Source organism: Gracilinanus agilis, chromosome 2 (genome assembly GCF_016433145.1).
Source record: "Gracilinanus agilis isolate LMUSP501 chromosome 2, AgileGrace, whole genome shotgun sequence".
Classification (NCBI taxonomy): Eukaryota; Metazoa; Chordata; class Mammalia; order Didelphimorphia; family Didelphidae; genus Gracilinanus; species Gracilinanus agilis.
Window position 1 is genome coordinate 522,970,087 of NC_058131.1, and position 17,216 is coordinate 522,987,302.

Genomic DNA, 17,216 nt, shown 5'->3' on the forward strand with positions numbered 1-17,216 from the left:
GAAAGAAAGAAAGAAAGAAAGAAAGAAAGAAAGAAAGAAAGGAAGGAAGGAAGGAAGGAAGGAAGGAAGGAAGGAAGGAAGGAAGAAAGAGAAGTTGAACAGTCAAATGTCACAGATGAGAAGCAATCTTTTAGAGTGGGAAAAGCCCTGGACAAGGAACCAAGAAATCTTGATTCTATCACTAATCAGCCAGGTGACCGTGGACAAATTATTTATCTTCTTAAACCTTCAGTTTCTGCATTTATTTTTTTAAAAAAGGTAGGGATGGAGATAGAAGGATAATCAGACTACATAAACTTTAAGTCCCTTAAATCTCTCAAAATGGTGATTCTAAATCTATCTGGTAAAAAAAAAAGTGTCAAACTCTTTCATTTGACCTCACTACGCTTTGCAATCTAAGTGAGAAAACTAAGAGGTCCAGGGCACTGAGGCCATCTGGTTGTGTAAAATATTTTTTAAATTTTCAGGGGAAAAAATATAAAACCTCCCTGAGTGACATACTCCAGTCATTCCATTTCTCACTCTTCCTTTCATCAAACAAGGTGAGGCATATCTCATATGGCAAAGAAACAAAAAGCAAGGGAGAAGTAGCTTCCAATAATTGGAGTGACACCCAATACACTCATATTCTTGTTATCTCCAGATGGCCTCTGAGCAATAATGCATTCACTCTGATTAGCCACCTCATCATTAGTAGAGTGCTTACTTATAAAACTATATTAAATATAAAAACAATGTGGAAAAAAATAGAAGTGGAAAAGATAAGCCTGAATAGAGGTTTACAAGTTCTCCATTCTCCATACAGCCAGCATACCCTATAGGTCAGAAGCTCACCTGACCCCCTCCAATCTGTTCTATTTACTGACCTCAGAAGAGGAAAAACCTGTTCAGAAGCCAGAAGGGGATGTGGCACAACCAGATAAGATGGCTTACCTAGGCAACCTAAAATACTAGAATGACGGTAGAAACCGTTAGGTAATCTCCAAAGCACAAAATCTTGCCCCACAGATTTCAAAACTAAACCTGAAGACAGAAAATCACAATTCATAAATGCCTGTAAGCAAATAAGAGTTTTGCCAAGTAGTAAAATGATCACACTTCATTCCTAGGACCCTTTACCCTCTATAAGTAACAAAATAAATAGAACTTCAACTTCTACTAAGCCACAAGAGCTATTCAGTATCACAGGATTATAAAGCTGGAAGAAGGTGCCTATGATAGAGAGATCATCTAATTCAAATCCTTCATTCAAAGATGAAAGCGCAAAGGCCAGAAAGGTTTAATTGACTTGTGCAAATTCACAAAGTAAAGTGGCAGGGCTGAAATTAAATCCTGCCAACTCCCAATTTCTGCTCTAGTGCTCTTTCTACAATACAACTATCAGTAAACAAATCTGTGAAGAGGCAGAAAGATCCTGAGTACAGTATTTATTTACTGGTTCTTAACTCTCAGGAAACAAAGTAACTATTATTCAGCAAATTATATGGTTTAAATGTTTAAAGAGTATTTTGGGCACCCAGGAAAAAGAATGAAGTTATTATAAAAATAAGTATTAAAGGTTAACAAAGATCCCTCAAATACTACAAAAATGCTAGAAAAATAGATAATACATTATCCATTTTCAAAAACATAAAGAGATTTATTCATTACCCTTCCCAAATTAAAACATATTCTGGGTTCCCTTAAACTGTGAGCTGAAAACAAACAAATCTCTAACCCTAACTGCAATATAAGGGCTACTTGGAATCACAAAAAGTGTTTTCTTTGACTTTGAAAAAAAAAAACAACCATGCCCCTAGGGACAACAAATACTCTCCTCCCACATCGAGTATGAATCAGTCACCAAAGGCTGGGGTAGCTCCAAAATTTTACTGAAAACTATTATTAGAGAGGAGAAACTACACTCTGTGTTACTGGGTAAACAAACTCACTAGTTTGTTAATTATAGTATTTAGTCACAAAATAGTCCTACTTTTTTTTTTTTTGCTCTTCAAAAAACATTATTGACTCATACTTGATCATTATTCAAATATAAAGAATACAAAAGCATTGGCTAATGGTATGATTTAAGGAATGTGAATAGGTGTGTTGATCTGATAACCTGTTCACAGGATAACTATCACTTCTTAACTGAGTTTTAAGGTAAATTGCCTTGGGGCAGTCCCTAGACATATTTTTGCTTCCCACTCTAAGAAACAGAGTGGAAAGATTTCAAACTCTATGTTTTTATCCTCCTGAAGAAACAGTGACTAAGTCTGATTTCTATGTGAGAATTATTGTCCTTAGTTGTAAGTGTGTAGACAATGCCCATACTTTCCCATATCCCATTCTTTTTAAAAACAAGGTATTTATTCAATCTAGAGGGAAAAATTCTGTCTTCTCAAGCAAAAATATCATGGGGCATTTTCTTAAATACTATTCTAAAACAAAAGCTTATACAAAAATTACCACTAGATATGCAAATTATTGTATTTCATAAAATAATAAACGGCAACTGCAATTAATTCCAGATTCTACTTTTGCCCAAAATGTGGGTAGGGAAGGGAGAATCTTATAGACATTAACTTTTTGCAGTTAAATTATAAAATACTCTTCTATTACCACTTTTACTTGCTTAAAGCATTAGAAATAATCAAAACTAAATGTGATAATGTGACAAAATATATGCTAAAGTTTATTATATCAAACTCAAATTTCATGATTTCCATTCCACCGCTCTTCTCAGTAAAAAAAAGTATGGTGTCTTAATGAAGAAATGAGCCCATATGACAATTTCTGGTTTGCTTACGTGAGTTCCTGGAGGGCTTGCTTTGATCTCTCCAAGTCTGGTAAATAATGAGAGAGCAATCCTTGTGCTAGTTGTTCCAGAGCTTTATTTTCAACTGTCAAGTCTTCCATTAGCCCTTCATCTGGAGAAGCATCACCAGAACCTATGACCCAAGCAAGAACATATTGAAGAAGCTATTAAAACTCTTGTTAAAAAATGTCTAATGTGGAAAAATGTTTTAAATGATAGTCTATGTAAAATCTATATCAGAAAGGGGGGGAGGGGAGGCAAAGTGGGAGGGAAGGATTGAATTTGGAACTCAAAATTTAAAAAAGTTTAAAATTGTTTTTACATATAATTGGGGGGGGGGGGGTTAAAGGACTTAAAAAAAAAGACTATTAAGTCTTAAATTTTCAACCAAAACAAAATATTATGGTTACAGGTTGAGCTAAGGCAATGTAAAGTAAATATATTTCTTTGTTCAGCATTTAATAAATGCTTGTTTACTTGATTATTATGGCAACTAATGAAACAAAAATATAATTTTAGAAAGTATTTTCAGGTGTTTTAGAGTTCATATATCTAGTAGATTCAAAGGCCACCTAGTCAAACTCGCTCATTTTGCAAATATAGAAAACTAAAGTGATCTGCCCAAGACCATACAAGTAATAAGGATTAGAGAATTTGGATCCAAGTCCTCTTACTCCAGAGCCAGTGCTCTTTCCCCTGGACCTCACGGACTTGTCTAGCTGAGAATTAGCAGAAGGGTGTAAAGCTGAACAAATAGGAAAATATTCGAATTCTTTCTTTTGGATTTTTAACATTTTAAAAGTCCTTGTCTCCATCAAATGAAAGCAATCTAAAATAGAGCATTTAATTGCCCCATATTAATTTTGTTTGTCCAACTGTTGTTGTTCAATCATTTTAAGCACTTCCTGACCCCATTTAGAGTTTTCTTGGCAAAGATACTTGAGTAGTTTGCTATTTCCTTTTCCTCCTTATTTTACAGATGAGGAAACTGAGGCAAAAAGGGTTAAGGAACTTGTCCAAGGTCACACAGTGAGTGAGACCGGATTTGAACATATGAAAATGAGTCTTCCTGATTCCAAGCCTGAACTTTGTTACGATTAAAAATTATAAAGACTGATATTATAAGAGAAATTATTATTTTAATTGCCATGCTGATAGAGATAAATCGACCACGTGCCTGTAAGAAATCTATTCAAATGGCGCCTCTGCCATTTTCTTCCATATGGTCCTCCCTACTCCTCTCTTTCCCCGGGGAGCCCGCTCAGGTAACCAAGAGCCTGCCTCCAGGCCGCCCTCCTAATTTAAGCTGCCCTGACGTCCCCACGTCCAAAAACCGGAAACCCATTGGATCATGGGGAATGTAGTCTCAAAGTCCCCACATGTACCTCCCTGAATTCCAAACACACAACTCTATACACAATGTCACCAACTGCCCTGTTTCTCCAACTAGATTATAAATACTCCTTGGCACATAAAAGCATGCCTTAATTTTTTTTTGTATCACCAAAACTCCTAGAAAAGTGTTAGGTATATTATGCACATGATAGGATTCGAGCATATGAAAATTGAAAAAAATCCACAGCAGTTCCCAAATCTTACCACAATTCATGTAGAACAATTATTCCTAAATAGAGTAGCCTGAAAATAGCTCCAAATGTCTACAAAACACTGGTTGTGTAAGTACATCAAACTCAACATTTCTATAAGGGAACTCATTATCTTTTCCCCAAAACTTGCCTTTCTAATACCCCTATTTCTCTTCATAGTAAATAGCATTATCACTCAAGCTCCTTCCTCTTCTCCTGCAGCCAAGTCAGAACCTATACATTCTTTGAGTGTTGTCTCTACCATCTGCCTTCTCTTTTCCATTTCCAGTGAAACCACCATAGTTCTGTCGACATGGAATCTAGAGACCCCAAACTTGTGGCTTAGTGAGATCTGATGAACCCCAAGTTTTAGGAATAGCTTGTAGGCTGGAGATCCCCAAAGCTTGTGCTTCCCTGTTCCCCTGAGAATCCACCCTGAAGGGGATCTCAGGCTACCAGTTGCAGACTGAATAATGGACCCCAGGGTAAATGCTAAATACCCTTTTGTCTTAAGTAGTCTTCCCCACAGAATCAAAGACCCTTTCCCAGGAAGACACACCAGGGCAGGGACCATCCTTTGGTATCCATTATGTAAGCAGCCCCTTCCCTTACACCAGAGGTTGGAAACATAAGGCTCTTTCTGGAGGAGCCATAAAGTCAATTTTTTTTCAGGCGCTGTTACAGGAGCGCACACTGTGAGCACTGTACAGCTCTCACGAAATTACATTTTTAAAAATGTGGCGTTTATGGCTCTCACAGCCAAAAAGGTTGTGGACCCCTGCCTTACACCCTAGCCTCTGGCTAGGATTCCTTTCCCAAGCTTGATTGTAAATCCTATCCTTACCAGTATAATGTCAATCATCTTTCCCAGCCCCAGGATCTTCCCAAATGGTATATAAATTCCCCAGTTTCCTTTGTTCCTTGGAGTTGACATCTAGCACTGTGTCACTCCCAGGGGGTCAATCCTCAGGACTATGCATAAGGCACAGCTCTGCATAAGAGGCCTAATCAGCCCGGTTCCCCCTTTCCCTTGATTAAAGAGTGGTTATGACTATTTAATAGCTCTGTGTTTTTTATAAGTTAACAGTTCAAATCAAAATTGCCTTTTAATAGTTTAATAGTTCATTGGAATCAGTTTGACTCAGGTTTTAGTCACTTACTCTAGCTATGTAATCCTGGACAAGTCATTACATTCCTGTTTGCCTCAGTTTCTTCAACTGTAAAATGGGGATAACTACTACTATCTCAAAGGTCTGTTAAGGATCAAATGAAATAATATTTACAAAGTGCTTAGCACAGTGCCTGGCATATAGTGGGTACTATATAAATGCAGGTTCTCTTCTCTTCCTGCCTTCAAGAAGCAGTCTTTCTAACTTATTCCATATTAAATCCATTAGACTAATCCATATTCAATGTATAGTTCTGGTTAATGTCACATCCCTGCTTAAAAATCTCTAAGGTTGATTTAAAACCTTAAAATGTAGACTATAAACTACCCCGGTATACAACCTCAGAATAGGAAAAATGTGGACTACTTAACCCTAATGTGGAACCCATTTGAGTTTTTTGGGAGAAAAAAATTCACCTAATTAATTAGCAAATAAACACAATTGAAAATTGGGCCTGATCACCTGTCAAGAGATAATGCTGTGTAAATGTCTAGCACTAGATGTCATGTTAGTGGGCTTAAATTAATAGTTGTAATAGAAACTAAATATTAAATTTGTGAATCCTGCATACATATAGATTCCTGATCACATGGCAAACTAATAAAAAATTTGGATGTTTTTGGATTACCAAATAAAATCTATAAACACATTAGGTTGGAATTCAAGGCCCTTCACAATTTTTTTTTTTAATTTAGAATATTTTTCCATGGTTACATAATTCATGATTCCCCCTCTCCTCCCTTCTCTCCCTCCCCAAAGCTGACAAGCAGCTCAACTGGGATATACAAGTATCATTGTTCAAAACCTATTTCCATGCTATTTGTATTTGCAGTAGAGCAATTCTTTCACATCAAAACCCTAATCACATCCCTATCACACTACATGGTTGATCATATATTTTTCTAATGCATTTCTGGTTCCACAGTTCTTTCTCTGGATGTGGATAGTATTCCTTCTCCTAAATTCCTCTGGATTATCCTAGATCACTGTATTGCTATTGGCAGAAAAGACCATTACATTAGATTGTGCCATAATTTTTTTTAATAATTGTGCCTCTTATGTATAATGTTCTTCTGGTTCTGCTCCTTTCACTCTGCATCGGTTCCTAGAGGTTGTTCCAGTTCACATGGAATTCCTCTACTTCTTTATTCCTTTCAGCACAATAATATTCCATCACCAACATATACCACAATTTATTCAGCCATTCCCCAACTGATGGACACCCCCTCATTTTCCAATTTTTTGCTACCACAAAGAGCATGGCTATGAATATTTTTGTACAAGTCTTTTCCCTTATTATCTCTTTGGGGTACAAACCCAGCAGTGGTGTGGCTGGATCAAAGGGCAGGCATTCATTTAAATCCCTTTGTGCATAGTTCCAAATTGCTCTCCAGAACGGCTGGACCAATTTACAACTCCACCAAAAGCCTTCACAATATTCATCATGGGTAACTGGGCTGGAAATTGTACTTTACACCCATCCATGAGGTTCAGAACATACATTTCAGCTAAGTATAATGGTCAATTACATCTTAGCCAATCAAGTCAGGAATGGTTATTCTTCTTACATAATTAATCAAGCAGTGATTCACTGCACTAGCAGATTTCAAAAGATACAAAAACCCTAATCCGATCCAAATATTGTTTCAATACCAGCCTTTCATTTTTCAATATTTTTCAAAGGTGAGTTTAGCACATCTCCTGGGCTATGGGGTAGAGAAAACAGTTCAGGGCCTTTGAAGGCAATTTCTCCACTTTTCATCCATTGTTCTCCCTCTCCACATCAAAGATCAGGGAAGCTTGAAGGTAATCCTCCAAGTTTCTGTGTATGGGGATTGAGAAACCTAAAGTGCAGTTTCTCTGGGGTTTTTAAATCTTTAATATTAACTCACTAATTGCTGGTTTGTTATGAGGTGATTTTTAGGGGAATTTCTGCATTATTACATGTAAAGGTGGGGCTTTCCTAGGAGTTTGTAGGGGGCCTGTAAAGGCTCTAATAACAGCCTTTACTTATCTCTCACTACACCCCTTCAAAACATTCTTGGTTCGAGCCAAACTAGACCACTATTTAATGGTCTTGAATTCATGTCCCTTTCCTTTTTGCTCATACAACCCTTCACATCTAGAATATACTCCTACTCTTTCTTTCTCCTTTCCCCAACTTCTTCTGAAATCCTCCCAGATCAATCTTATGTACCAAGACAAATTCCATGAGGCCTTCTCTGATACTTAGAAATTTCTCCTTTACTGACATAGGAATGACTAGAAAAGCCAAGTTGGGTTCAGGGAAGAGAAAGCAGTCCAGTTGGTCTGAAGCCTAAGCTACATGTAAGACAATCATAGATAAAAAAGTCTATCAAAGACTAGCTGAGGGCCTTAAATCCTAAGCTATGGAATTTGTACCTTATCCAAATTTGGCTGTTGGAAACCAACTTTTATGAGCAGGTGAGGGATATAACCACTTATGCTTTAGAAGTATTAGATGTCAAACATAGGATGGATAATGAAAAAAACTTGAAGTCCTTGCAAGAGGCAATAAAGGCCTGAATTAGGTTTATAAGAGTAAAAACAAAAAGCAAGGGATGGATGCCAAAGACAATAAGGAAGAAACAGAAGCTACAGACTTTGGTTAAGAGATGATGATGAGGTTCTAAGACTGGATAACTGGGAGAATGAGAGTACTATTTTGAGACAGAAATGAGAAGTGACAGGCTTTGAGAAGTCAGAAAAGTAGAAAATGAAAGATTTGGTTTTGATCATATTAACTTTGAAATGATAGCTGGACATAAAGAAATATTCAAGAGAAAGTTGAGAGGCAGTTAGGTGGCTCAATGGATAAGAGTGCCAGGCCTGGAATCAGGAGGCCTTGGTTCAAATATGGCCTCAGATACTTCCTACCTGTGTGATCCTGGGCAAGTCACTTACCCCTAATTGCCTAGCCCCTACCATTCTTCTGTCTCAGAACCAAAATTTAGTAGGGGCTTAGGAAAAAAAGAGATTAAGTTGGGGATACACAAATGAAGCTTGGGATAGAGGGGCAAAATCATCTATAGAGAGGACCCAAGACATTGTTTTGGGGGACATCTATGCTTAGTGGGCAAAATTCAGATGACTGATGATCCAGGAAATGGTCAAATATCTATAGAGGGTGAAACTAACCAAAAACAATGTCAAGAAACCCAAAGGAAGAGTGTATTTAAGAGGAGATGATGAAGAGTGTAAAAAACTAGAGGATAAAACAATTGGAACAGCAGTTAAGAGATTCTTTGTAGCCTTGAAGCCATTTGAATAGTGCTGGGGTCAAGAAACTAGAGTGAAAAAGTTGAAAAGCGAGTTTGTAGTAAGGAACTAGAGACTGAGTTTCTGCTATTCTGCTGTAAAAAAGAAGTATAAGACCATAACTTAGAATGGGGAGGGATCACCAAAGTCAGGTGAAGAGTTAAGAATGGGAGACCAGGGCATACTTAAAGACAGTAGAGAAGTGTACAGAGAGAAAAAAGAGGAAAGATCAAAACAGAAAGGTCCCAGAAGAGATAGGATAGAGATGAAGTAAAAAGTAGGGAGGTTGGCAAGAAAACTCACCCTTTGTCAGAGAATGGAATATGGGAAAATTAGGGGAGAAGGCAGTTCAAGATAGATGACCTGTTTTCTTAGAAAAGTAAGTAAGGTCTTCCAATGAGGGAACTGGAAAGGAGTGCCATAAGAGATCTGAGAAATGGGAAACTTTGGAATAGTTGCTAGGGAAAGTATGAGTCAGTAAGTGAATTTGTTTAGCTTGATCATTTTGGTGCAAAGAAAAATGCTTTTATGGGAAAGGATAGTTGTTGGGAAGTCTATGTGTATTAATAGTGCTATAAAAGCAATCGTCAAGGAATCAATGAAACCTTAAAAAAAATACAAAGGAGAGCAAATGAGTTCAGAAGGTAACTTGGACAAGCAAGGCAGTAGTGATACTATTATGTTAAATTTAGTATATCCCTTTAAAAAAAAAACGTGCTTAATAGAGATTGATTTCATACAAATTCTTTCAGGGTTCTTTGTACAGTTATATGGAAATACATGTTTGTTGATGTGTTTATAAAGTTCATGTTGAAAAAATAAAATCTAAAATTACAAAAAGACTTGCCAAACAATAATGAAGGCCTAACTGCGATTGGGCAAATTAAATCTGTAGAGATGGTTGTTTTTGGTGGGTGAGTAGTGTGGTGTTTAATTGAGCTCTCAATTCAGACACAGTAAACCTGGCTCTGGCCAGAAAGCTCCAGTTGACAAAGCCAAAGAGATCTTCAAGATGTCAATGGCAGTGTGACTTTCTACAACAGACTTTAAAAGCAACTCAATATAAATGGGGGAGGAAAACCTGTAGACTCGTTAGCAGGGAAAGCAGTGACTGCGGTCAGCGTGCCTCTCTGAGGCTCATTACTCATGTGACCTCAGAGTAGGCATTCCTGGGCCTCAGTCCTCATCAGTAAATTGATAATGTTGAAAGAGATCCCCACCCAGCTCGGAAGCTGGTTTATGCTGCGCCCTCTAACCCACACATCACGCAGGATTTTGAGGCACCCAGACCTAGGATCCAGGCGCCGCGCCCTCCAGGGTCCAATACCCCTCCGCTCCGCCATACGTACTCACTGCGGGCGGCCCCAAGCCCAGGCCAAGAGACCGCGGCTCCGACGGGGCCTGGTCCTGCGGCGGCAGCTGCTGCTGCCCAGGGAAACTCATGACTCTCGTGGAGCGGAGAGGAGGAAGCTCAGGCCTGGAGCACCGGAGGGGAAAGGAGAGAGGGGAAAGTGTCAAGTCTGGCCTCGTGGGTGACCGCCGAAGTGACCCAACCCCGAACCCCTCCCCCGGCCCGGACACAGAATCCTGTAGCACCAGGAAGCTACGGAAACGGAAACAGAAACACTGGTTTCGTCGAGGGGCGGGGCTTAGGATGGCAAGGCGCTTCCTCTATATTCTATGTTCTCTTAAGGGCCGGAAGGTCTAGAGCCACGTGACGCCAGTAATGCTATTAGTTCGTTGCTGGGGTCGTAGGGTGGGACCTTTGTAGGAGGCGGAACGTTTGTTCTTGGTCCGAAGCGGAAGGAGGGGAACTGTTTAACGGAGGCCTTTAATTGGAAACTTTTCGTAAAGTCCCGAGTTAGAGTAGATGCCATGGTGTCCGGTCCCCCTTCCAATGCCAATTCCTTATCCGACAGACCATGCGACCTGCTGTTCCGTTATGTGGTCTTAAAGACCCATTACCCAAACCCTTGGCGAGGCCTAAAGGGCCATTAGCCTCTTGGATCTCAGAGCATGTAATACGGTAGCTGACTTGGATGAGCCTCGGCTTCCTAAAATCTAAAATAAGGAAATGCTGGGGCAACTAGGTGACTGGATAAAAAGCGAGACCTAGAAATGGGAGATCCTGGGTCCAAATGTGGCCTCGGACACCTCCTAGCTATGTGACCTTGGACAAGACACTTAAGCCCAATTGCCTAGCCCTTAACGCTCTTTCCTTGAAACCAATATTTCTAAGAAAGAAGATAAAATGGTGGGAGTTTTTTAATGAGTAGAAGTAAACAAACGTGCCCTGACATGAGCTCTTAATATCGTGAAGCCTCTTTAGGTTAGTAACTTAAGACGATATTTGCAAGGGCTTCTGGAACTAGAACTGGAAATCTAAGACACTTGCCATTGCCCAGATTCAATAGGTTTCCTTAGACTCTGCTTCCAACTGGACTCTTATTAGCCTTGAGCAAAATAGCAATGGAACTTCTCCAAGGCTGAGTAGATTGACGGGGGGGAAAACCTTACACTGGGATCAAAATTCAAGACCGGACTATGCCAATAAATATGCCTTTTACTTTTGGGTAAGTAACAACCCCTAAGTGTCAGTTTCCTGATATTTAAAACAAGTGTTGTTTGTTAAAAAGGGACTTCCCACTTCTTGAGACTTGACCCTCAAAGTCTTTTCGCAGACCCCTTAGGCCATTTAGTCAATAAACACTAAATGTTAATTACACATTTTAGAATTTAATTACAGATATATCTGAAACATGCTACCTGTTTTATATGAAACTATTGTTTATGACCCATAGCAGTTAGAACACAAGTCATTACTGTATATACAAAATGTCATAAATTCAATAAATAGTTGTGTTTAAAGCTAGGAGAAGCTCTTTTCTTTCTAATTACAACCACCAACACCACTACCACCATTCACATATACGTGCTTTTACTCTCTCATTTCCATTCTGTTACTTTAAGGAAAAGCTTTTAAACTGATGCTAAAATGATTTTATGTTCAACATTTCATTTTTATTAAATTTACAAAATCTATGGACCCATTTGGGAGTTGTGACTTACCCAAAAGTCACATATCGATTATAATTTCATATATTAATTCATTTGCTTACCCAGAATTCACATCAGTTTCAGGTATGTGATCCTGATCCCGGTTTTTCCATCACAAAAACCCAAAGAGGATGGAGGAAGAGATTCAATTTACACCAATGAAGGAAATACCCACATTGATAAAATCACAGAACCACTGAAGTTTGTCAGCCTAGCCCGGCAAAAAGGATATGGTAGCACATTTCCCCATAGCAATCCAAATAGGATAAGCATGATGATCTCTATTTTGTAGATAACTAAGGTTAGATGTTTTGATTATGGCCTCATAGCACAAATAAAAGCCAGGACTCAATATTCAATGCTCTTTCCATTATGCCACAGTATCTGTAAGGTCATAGAATCACAAGAATCATAAATTTTAACTTAGGAAGAGACCTTAAGAGTTCATCTGCTTCAACTCCCTTATTTTTGTCATTTTTCCTTTTTATTTATTATGAAATTGATAAAGCTGAATATTTCCCTGCATACAAACAATGGAAAAAGAGGACAAAATATGAAACCATGAATCTCCACTGTGTGCAGTTTGGCTTTTTAAAGAATATTTTGAACTTGATACAGTAGTTTAAGCACTGCCCAGCTTTTTCATTGATACTTTTCTGCCTTACATTTATCTGTATCTGAAAGGAACATATTGAAGTATCCCTATGGTTATAGTTTTTTCTCCATGGAATTCCTTTCCTTCAAGTACTCAAATGCTATGGTATCAGGTACATTATCTATGGTGCCTTCAAGAATAATATAGTTTCCCTGCTTATCTCATTTAAGAATTTTTTTTTATTAGATCATGATAGTTACCTCTACTTTTAAATTTTTTCCAGGAGCATAATACATTTTGCTTCCAGCCCCTCAGTTTACTCTAGATCTTTGAGTTTCAAATGTTTCTTAGAATATAAATAACATACTATTAGATTCTGCTTTCTAATCCATCCTACTACCCTCCTCTACTTTATGGATGAATTTATCTCATTCACATTTCTGTTCTGATGGCTAATTTTGTATTTCCCTCCATCATAACCTCTTGTGAAAGGAGAAGGGAGTGAAGAAAAGAAATCTGATCTATACTGGTAATTGGTCATTGAAGTCTGTTCCTATTTCTTAACCCCTCCTGGCTTTACCATTCTCTAGTTTTTAACTTTTTTCTTTTTAATTCCCTCTTTATGATCTATCTTCAGAAGTACAATTTGTTTCACTTGTGACTGTTCCTTTCCTGATTCTATACTTTTTTCCCTTCAAGTATGAGATAGATATTTCCTACAAAAAAAATTACTACACAAAAGGGTCTCATAAGTACACATAACAGACAACTAGAGCAGTTCTGTCATACTCTTTTAAACCTTTACCTTCTGTCTTAGAATTGATACTAATCAGATTGTGACTTACCCAAGTTCACACAGCTATACTGTCATGAGAGGTAGTAGCAATATCAGTTTAAATATCTACCTAACCTCTATTAAGGGATTCCATAAGGAATGTATCAGTGTAATAATATCTACTGAATAGATAATTATGTTCCTGGAACTGTTTAGGATATCTCTGCAATATTTCTTAAAAAGTTGAGATTTCATTTATGCACCATTCTCTCTACCCACACAATTCAAAACTGCACTGCACCATCCTGTGAACTTTCTATTGATGAGCCTCTTTCAATTCAGCTGAGATCAATCTCATCACTGCTTGGGCTTGTATTCTGCTCATACAACATTCTAAAACCATTGTGATGAAGTATCAGGAGAATTTTAGTATCAAGCATAAGACACAATGAAATAAAAAATCAAAATCTTTGAAATATGACATCAAGAAAAGAAAAATGTCAAATGCACAAGCTATTTTAGTTACCAGTTTTAATTAAAATCTTACTTTTTTCATTTCTTGATGTGAAATTTCTGAAAACAGAATGTATTATGATTTGGAGAAGGTCACTCTAGCTTTGGCCTGATTTCTCCCAATACCATAATTCCAGAAAATTTGCTTCTAGACTTGATATATATACCTCCCTCTTCCAGTCTGAGGACAGAAATTGTAGTGATGTGGTGTAAGGAACCTCAAGGAAACAGGTAAGGAGTCAAGAAAAGAGAAGGAATGGTAGGAATTTTGACTTAGGAGAAAAGAGAGGAAAAAAGCTAAGAAAACTACAGTAAACCATTGACTTAAAGGGGGAGGGGGAGGGGAAAACAGTGAATAGAGTGCTAAGCCAAAAGGCAAGAGGACCTGGGTTCAAATTTGGCTTCAGACACTTCTAGCTGTATGATCTCAGGCAAGTCATCTAACCCCCATTGCCTGGCCCTTACCACTCTTCTGCCTTAGAATCAATACTTAATATGGATTCTAGGGCAACAGGTAAGAGGTTTTTTTAATTATTAAATAAAAAGGAGTGAGGGGAATAAAATAGTAGATGCTAAACTATATTCTAGTAAATGAAAGAGCCAAAAATAAAACCATGAGGTCCTAGGTGTCCAGTGGACAGAACATCAGCCCTTAGAAGTGGGAGGTCCTAGGTTCAAATGTGACCTCCCACTTCCTAGCTGTGTGGCCCTGGCCAAGTCACTTAACCCCATTTGCCTATCTATTTTGGAGTTGCTACTAAGAAAGTAAAGGTTTTTTTTAAATGTGCAAAAATCTATTTACCCAGATTTTTCCTTCTTAAAATGAGACTGAGGACAAAATGTTTTGGGATGGCAGATTGTTAAAGACAAATTTTACTTGTTTTATTATTTTGCCCAAGGCAAACCCTAAAAAATTTTCTTTAAGGGGATCCATTTATTCTGCTGGCACATATAATGTAAAAATCCATCAATCTCTTACATTTAATGATTAGAGTATTCTCATTATTGAGGTGCTAAAATATTTCTGCCCACTTTAAATCTGTGATAATCTTTCCCTCATTTTATTCTTGTGTGCCAGTTACATACTTTCTTATTTCATTAAAAAAAAAAAAATTCCTGCATCCTGCTACAATAGACAATTTTAAAAATTTACCCAGGGGCAAATAATGACTTTTGAAAATGATCATCACATTATCATATGATTATCACACAGCTCACATTAGAGTTGTAAAAGTTTTCCCATGTGAAATGAATCTAGGCTTATTTCTTTAAGAAAGATCCTATTTTCATTATCTTATTGAATTTTAGTGTTAGATCTTCAGTTTACTCTGATACTTTTTTTGTGAATAGAACATACTTTTTTTATTAACAAAGCCAAAGAATCTTTTGAAAGAAAGGAACTGTATTCCTTACCCTACCAGACAAACTAGACCTTCAAATGTGTTCCACGCTTTCCTTACTTCCGTGCCTTTTCCTAGAACTCCATATCTAGCTCTGCATTCTGTTAAAATCTTTCCTGTCAATTAAAGCCCAACTGAAATAGCATCTCCTTCTTGAAGTCTTTACTGATCACAACCAGCCAGAAGTTTCAAAGGCATTTAGAGCCAGAAGGTACATTATGGGTACTCCATTCCAAGCCCTTTATCTTAATTGATGAGGAATTTGAATTGTAGAGAGATAAAGTGACTTACCCAGAGTCACTGGGAAGAGCCAAGTGAAAAAAGGAATAATTTTTCCTGACTGACTGTGATAATGAGATTAAACCTACCCTGCCCATTTTTAGATTTAATCACCAAAGGTGTAAACACTACCACTTAATTCACAAGTGGGGAATTCTGTAACCCACATGTGCGAAAGTGGGTGACAAATCAGAATTGACTGACTGCCCCCTGGGCAGTCCTAAGCATAGCATCTGTGTGATTGGACATGTAAACTAGAAGGAAGGCACAGGAAGTGATGCAAAAGAAGCACCTTTAAAAAGGAGTGACAACTTCCTATAAGGGAGTTTTTGTTTGGTTTCTGGAGCTGGAGCTCGAGTGGGAATTCTTCTCTTCTCTTCAGCCTGGAACTGGACCTGGAAGAGCTCTGGCTGGGATCTTGGACCTGGTGAGACTGTTCTTAAATCTCTCCCTTAGAACTACACATGGTGAGTTTAAAGACTGACTCTTCCTGGATTTCTCTGAAGGAACTCTTAAGAGAGGCTTCCTGACTAAAGCTTTTGCTTCATATGGCCCTAGGCCCTCGGCTCAAGGCTGAGCCTTCTCTGACTGAGGACTAATTAGCCCTCCCTGGGTTGAGCCAGGGGCCAGAGCAAATTACTTATTGTGTTAAGCTACACCTTTTACTCTACTCTCTTCTCATCCCTCTACTTTCTCTCTCTCTTATATTTTATAAATTACTAAAGTCATTTTATAATTGATATTCAATTCTTGGTGACCACTCATTTAAATATTAATATCCAACCAAAACCCCCCCTTTTTCCATTTTACAGATGTCCACCAACATTTCCACTATACCATACCAAGTTTTTCTTTTGCCCTCTGGTGAACATTTTGGTATTATATCTCCTGTGTCCTGTATTTCATTCTACCTCATATTATCATCATTTTTGTCTTATTTCTGTCTATTATTTTCTTATTTCCTTTATTAGATTAAAAGTAACTTAAGGGAAGGAACATCTTCATATTACCTGCTATATTCTGAAAATAGTAAACACCAAATAAATATTCATTGAATAAAAACTTTCTTCATAAAGTAAAAGGGGAAAGGCATTTTAAAGAATATTGAAAAATTGGAGGCAGCTAGTTGTCTCAGTGGATTGAGAACCAGGCCTAGAGACAAGAGATTCTAGGTTCAAATCTGGCCTCAGACACTTCCTAACTGTGTGACCCTCAGCAAGTCACTTAACCCTCATTGCCTAGCCCTTACCACTCTTTTGCCTTGGAACCAATCCACAGTATTGAAAGGTAAGGGTTAAAAAAAAAGAATATTGAAAAATTAATACTTATAAGAAACTGTGAAACTTGAATCTCTAGCACTAATTAGAGAAAGTGTCTAGATCAACTGCAGGAACACTTGGTTGACTTGGGTAGGCTTAGATTTTTCTGGTTATGATTCTATTAGACTATAAGCCATACGCCCCTTGAAGCCTTTTTTTCTTTATTTAAAATGGCTCATTTTTATAATATTCTCCAGAATACTGTCACAGTATTTTTTTAAACCCTTACCTTCCATCTTGGAGTCAATACTATGTATTATTTATTGGCTCCAAGGCAGAAGAGTGGTAAGGGTAGGCAATGGGGGTCAAATAACTTGCCCAGGGTCACACAGCTAGGAAGTGTCTGAGGCCAGATTTGAACCTAGGACCTCCCATCTCTAGGCCTGGTTCTCAATCCACTGAGCTACCCAGCTGCCCCCACTGTCACAGTATTTTGAACATATTAAG

General features: G+C 37.9%; 1 protein-coding gene across 2 annotated transcripts in view; it reads right to left on the reverse strand.

Moving 5' to 3' along the window:
- The window catches only part of BLOC1S6 (biogenesis of lysosomal organelles complex 1 subunit 6), a 73,303-nt gene extending 63,001 nt beyond the window's left edge, over positions 1–10,302 (reverse strand). For both annotated transcript variants that reach the window (XM_044665069.1, XM_044665068.1), the window contains exons 1-2: positions 10,181–10,302; positions 2,789–2,930 (exon numbers count right to left, since the gene is read on the reverse strand). In XM_044665069.1, the coding sequence (XP_044521004.1) occupies positions 2,789–2,930; positions 10,181–10,274 (236 nt within the window). In that variant the 5' untranslated portion in view covers positions 10,275–10,302. The remainder of the gene's footprint in view (positions 1–2,788; positions 2,931–10,180) is intronic.
- Between the last annotated feature and the right edge of the window lie 6,914 nt (positions 10,303–17,216).